This window comes from Heterodontus francisci, chromosome 7, assembly GCF_036365525.1.
Source record: "Heterodontus francisci isolate sHetFra1 chromosome 7, sHetFra1.hap1, whole genome shotgun sequence".
Lineage (NCBI taxonomy): Eukaryota > Metazoa > Chordata > Chondrichthyes > Heterodontiformes > Heterodontidae > Heterodontus > Heterodontus francisci.
The window spans coordinates 107,427,904-107,433,903 of NC_090377.1; the positions used below are offsets into that span (position 1 = coordinate 107,427,904).

At 44.1% G+C, this 6,000-nt stretch overlaps 1 protein-coding gene across 2 annotated transcripts in view; it reads right to left on the reverse strand.

Annotated features, from left to right (window-relative positions):
• Positions 1-5,775, reverse strand: part of cops8 (COP9 signalosome subunit 8) — a 65,062-nt gene extending 59,287 nt beyond the window's left edge. For both annotated transcript variants that reach the window (XM_068035872.1, XM_068035871.1), the window contains exon 1: positions 5,656-5,775. In XM_068035872.1, the coding sequence (XP_067891973.1) occupies positions 5,656-5,733 (78 nt within the window). In that variant the 5' untranslated portion in view covers positions 5,734-5,775. The remainder of the gene's footprint in view (positions 1-5,655) is intronic.
• Between the last annotated feature and the right edge of the window lie 225 nt (positions 5,776-6,000).

Genomic DNA, 6,000 nt, shown 5'->3' on the forward strand with positions numbered 1-6,000 from the left:
CCACTGAGGGACAAGGAGACAAGATTTTTTTTAATGGAATTTTAAAAGTGGGCCAGTGAGGGTGAACGTGTCAAAAGAATGGGCAATTCAGTTAAGCAGGAGCAAGAAAACTTTAAAATAAATTAACTTTGGAACAGTTCCACTCTGGCACCAGCAAGGCAGTCAATAAAAACAAGACTTTCCCACAAATGGCATTTTGACTTTCAATATGACAAGAAGAGAAAGTAGACAGACATGGTATAATGTAGTTTTCAGCAGAACTGAGGGTGCAAACAGAAGTCACAAAATTTTAAATTGCAGCACAATTTCAAGTGAGGGAAAAACAGTATCCATGCAGAGAGGAAGAGTGGACATTCTAGGAACATAGCAAACAGTATAGGATTATGGAATCGTGAAGGGCAGGGCAGCGAATGCAGGTTGCGATGGAGTCCGCAATGCGAGACCAGTGGAGGAATGTGTATACATTGTTTTCTGAACAGATGACTTGTTGAATACTGTTAAGTGCACTGTCTCTGGTTTCTAAGCTTGTTTTTCTTCTGAGACAGACCCTGACTTGAAAATGAAACTAAAAACTTCAGGGTCCTGGAAAAACAGAACTGGTTGAAATCAGATAAAACAAACAGTCATTTGACCAGGGACATATGACGATAGCTATTCAAGCTCAGATTTCAAGAGAGATAGTTCAAGGAGGCTGCAGGCTATTTGGCAGTGTGGTTTTTTTAAATTCATTCATGGCATGTGGGCGTCACTAGCCAGGCCAGCATTTATTGCCCATCCCTAACTGCCCTTGAGAAGGTGGTGGTGAGCTGCCATCTTGAACCGCTGCAGTCCATTTGGGGTAGGTATCCCCACAGTGCTGTTAGGAAGGGAGTTCCAGGATTTTGACCCAGCGACAGTGAGGGAACAGCGATATAGTTCCAAGTCAGGATTGTGTGTGACTTGGAGGGGAACTTGCAGGAGTGGCGTTCCCATGCGTCTGCTGCCCTTGTCCTTCTAGAGGTCACGGGTTTGGAAGGTGTTGTCTAAGGAGCCTTGGTGCATTGCTGCAGTGCATCTTGTAGATGGTACACACTGATGCCACTGTGCGTCGGTGGTGCAGGGAGTGAATGTTTGTAGATGGGGTGCCAGTCAAGCGGGCTGCTTTGTCCTGGATGGTGTCGAGCTTCTTGAATGTTGTTGGAGCTGCACCCATCCAGGCAAGTGGAGAGTATTCCATCACACTCCTGACTTGTGCCTTGCAGATGGTGGACAGGCTTTGGGGAGTCAGGAGGTGAGTTACTCGCCTCAGGATTCCTAGCCTCTGACCTGCTCTTGTAGCCACGGTATTTATATGGCTACTCCAGTTCAGTTTCTGGTCAATGGTAGCCCCTAGGATGTTCATAGTGGGGGATTCAGCGATGGTAATGCCGTTGAATGTCATGGGGAGATGGTTAGATTCTCTCTTGTTGGAGGTGGTCACTGCCTGGCACTTGTGTGGCGCGAATGTTACTTGCCACTTATCAGCCCAAGCCTGGATATTGTCCAGGTCTTGCTGCATTTCTACAGTTTCTGGAGGAGTCACGAACGGTGCTGAACATTGTGCAATCATCAGCGAACATCCCCACTTCTGACCTTATGATTGAAGGAAGGTCATTGATGAAGCAGCTGAAGATGGTTGGGCCTCGGACACTGCCCTGAGAAATTCCTGCAGTGATGTCCTGGAGCTCAGATGATTGACCTCCAACAACCACAACCATCTTCCTTTGCGCTAGGTATGACTCCAGCCAGCGGAGGGTTTTCCCCCTGATTCCCATTGACCTCAGTTTTGCTTGGGCTCCTTGATGCCATACTCTGTCAAATGCTGCCTTGATGTCAAGGGCAGTCACTCTCACCTCGAGTTCAGCTCTTTTGTCCATGTTTGAACCAAGGCTGTAATGAGGTCAGGAGCTGAGTGGCCCTGGCGGAACCCAAACTGAGCGTCACTGAGCAGGTTATTGCAAAGCAAGTGCCACTTGATGGCACTGTTGATGACACCTTCCATCACTTTACTGATGATTGAGAGTATGCTGATGGGGCAGTAATTGGCCAGGTTGGACTTGTCCTGCTTTTTGTGTACAGGACATACCTGGGAAATTTTCCACAATTGCAGGGTAGATGCCAGTGTTGTAGCTGTACTGGAACAGCTTGGCTAGGAGCACAGCAAGTTCTGGAGCACAGGTCTTCAGTACTGTTGCCGGAATATTGTCAGTGCCCATAGCTTTTGCTGTATCCAGTGCCTTCAGTCGTTTCTTGATATCACGCAGAGAGAATCGAATTGGCTGAAGTCTGGTATCTGTGGTGCTGGGGTCTTCAGGAGGTGGCCGAGATGGATTTTTTTGCAGTCAAGCTGCTGAGACTGGAAAACTGATTGAGAGCTGGCCATTGGCAAATATGACTTGCGCAGCTGTTTTCAGGGACTTAAAGAGTTACTTAAGGCGACAGCGGTAGAGCAATGCCATCAAGGCCGTTGTGAACAGATCATTATTAAGTTCCAGATGGGTGCGTTGTTTTAGTGGAGATAGTATCGGTAGAATTCTGGATTGTAAGGGAACTGTTGAGTGGAAATAAGCGTTTGCATCTTAGAGGACAGGTGTTGGAACTTTACCTGAAGTAGTTCACAGTTTGGAGGAATTTTGCTCAGTGCCATCTTTGCTGAGAGGAGTGCCCAGTAAATCGGTGAGATCTATCTTTGTTGCATTTGATAACTGATATATATAATATATAATTTGATAAATATATATATATATATATATAAAAAATAGATAAGATTGTGTTTTGACTGTTAATACATGTTTAATTTGCATTGATTTTGGTTTGATTGTTACAAGAAAGATTTATAAAAGTGAAATCTTGCCCGTATGGTGTTTCTATTGGGGCCGTTTAGCAAATTTGATTCTTTTGATCTCTATGGGGATCATAAAGTGTTCAATCAACTGTCAGTCGAAAACTTTCCAAGTCTTACCAGAGCGCAGAAGTGGGAGAAGACAACAGGCAATGCAAAAAATGGGAAGCAGTTAAAGGCTAAGTAGGTATATATTCCTCCCTCACCCCATCTGAACTACTCGCTCAACTACTCAGCAGGTGGTGTGAGGCCAGAAATTCTCTCACTCGCAACCAGTTTTCCTCCTAGCTGCTCCTCCTACCCATTTCCCTCATAGACTCTGCTTTAAGATTTCACTTTTTGTTACAAAAGAAAAGCAATCAAATTAAGATGGGAAAGACACTTTTATCCATCTCGCACTCAGTTATCAGCAATCAGAATGTTTCTGTCAAACACATGCAATAATTCAATGTTTTTTTCTCTTCAATATTCAACTTTTTCTTAGAAAAAAAAACTAAAATGAGGAATACCACACAGCTTAACATAACATAAGAAATAGGAGCAGGCTATATGGCAACTCGAGCCTGCTCCACCATTCAATACGATCATAGCTGATCATCTACCTGAACTCCATTTTCCCACCCACTCACCATATCTCTTGATTCCCTGAAACACCAAAAATCTATCCATCTCAGCCTTAAATATACTCAACAATGGAGCATCCACAACCCTCTGGGGTAGAGAATTTCACCTTTTGAGTGAAGAAATTTCTCATCTCAGTCCTAAATGATCAACCTCTTATTGACACTGTACCCGTGTTCTAGATTCCCCAGCCAGGGGAAACAACGTCTCAATGTCTACCCTGTCAAGCCCCTTCAGAATCTTTTATGTTTCAATGAGATCACCTCTCTTTCTAAACTACAGAGAGTATAGACCCAATTTACCTCAACCTCTCATCACAGGATAACCTAGCAGCCAATCTAGTGAACCTTCTCTCTCCCGCCTCAAATGCAAGCATATTCTTCCTTAAATATAGAGACCAAAATTGTACACAGTATTCCAGGTGTGATCTCACCAGAACGCTGCACAAATGTAGTAAAGTTTCCTTATTCTTGTACTCCAATTCCCTTGCAATAAAGGCCAACATGCCATTTGCGTTCCTATTTGCTTGCTGTACCTGCATGTTAACTTTGTGTTCCTTGTACATGTACATCCAAGTCTCTCTCTGATCAACATTTAGAAGTTTCATGCCTTTTAAAAAATATTCTGCTTTTCTGTTCTTACTACCAAAGTGAATAGCCCATATTATACTCCAGCTCTCACCTTGTTACCCACTTACTTAACCTGTCTATCTTTTTGCAGTCTCTGTGTCCTCCTCACAGCTTTGTACTACTGTCAGCAAACTTGGATACATTGCTCTGTCTTTTCATCTAAGTCATAATATAGAATGTAAATAGCTGAGGCCCCAGCACTGATCCTTACAGCACTTCTCTAGTTACAGCCTGCTAACTTGAAAATGCCTCGTTTATCCCTACTCTCTGCTTCCTGTCCGTTAAACAATTCTCTATCCATGCTAATATATTGCCCCCAAATCCATGCACCCTTCACTTGCATATTAGCCTTTAGTGTGCCACTAAATGCCTTTATCAAATGCCTTTTTGGAGGCCAAATATACTAGATCTACTGATTCCCCTTTATCTACCCTACTTGTTAAATCCTCAAAAATATCTAATACATTTTACACACATTAATTTCCCTTCTGCAAAACCATGTTGATTTTGTCTGATCACACTATGATTTTCCAAGTGCTTCAAGACTTCCTTAATAATTGAGACGAGCACTTTCCTGTTGACTGATTTCAGGCTAACTGGCCTGTAACTCCCTGCTTGTTCTCTCCCTCCTTTCTTGAACAGTAGTGTTACACTTGTTAACTTTCAAACCGTTGGGACTGTTCTAGAACCTAGGGAATTTTGAAAAATCTTAAAAAATTTATAGGACACAAGACCAAAGCTACAACAGGGGGCATAATCAGTGCACTATTTTCTTCCTCACTCTTACAGCCTGTTTTCAAAAGAACTCAAAATAAACTTTAGCTGCATAAAGCTTTTGAAAATAGCTGTCTAACTTTTATTCAAGTATTGAAAAGCAATTAAAGATTGTTTGATACCATAGAAAATTATTCCAGTAATTCAGCTGACCGAACAATACTGCAGTATCCGAGGAAATCAGCTGTGCTCAAATTGCTCAAATATTTTTCTCCCCGTTGCCCCCACAATTTGTGTTTTAATCTGCTTCCATGATTGTTTCCCCTCTCCTATAGTGAGGTTCTGAATCAGAATTCTGTTGAAAGGTTATCGACCTGAAAAGTTAACCCCATTTCTCTCTCCACAGATGTTGCCTGGCCTGTTGAGTGTTTCCAGCACTTCAATTCAGATTTCCAGAATATTTTGCTTTTGTATTCGCTTTCCATGAGTCTTTCCTCCCAAGGTTTCTCTTGCAAGTGTCTTTTCATGTTCTGTATCAGTTCCTCCACTCGTGTCTTATACAGTCATGGCTCACCTTACCTCAAATCCCCAGCCTGTCAGTGACTACAATAAATATACATAACTCAGAGACTTTTCTCTCTCTTCATATAGACAGATAGACACCCACACGTCCCCCCCCTCCCCTCCCCTCCCCTCCTCCAAAGTTCCCACCCACCCACCCCCCGCCAGCCTATGTGACTCGGTGCGTTCGCCCCGCACTGCCAATAAGACTCAGTCAGCCGGTATCCAGACCTCAGTTTTGGCCCCGCCGGAATTCGCAGGCCCCCCTACCTCTAGTTCCTGGATCTCGCACTGCTCCAGCAGTTTGCTGAATCCCAGCGAGTTTTCCGCCATCACCGCAGTGGGCATCTTCCCAACCTCTCCCGACGTCACTCCCCTCCCCTACTTCCACTTCCGGGCGACAGCCCAGTGGTCACAATCCGCGCTTCCGGCTCCGCAGCGCCGCCCTACCGGTCGGGAGGAAGGTGCGCGCTGTCACTCAGGAAACATTGCAGCTGGAACAGTTGGTCTGGTTCAAGCACTGCAACTTAATCTGAAGCAATCCCGAAATAGTAAACACTGAGAACAGTGGCGGTTCATACCATTACAAACCCAATTTCTGTCAGTGACATACTG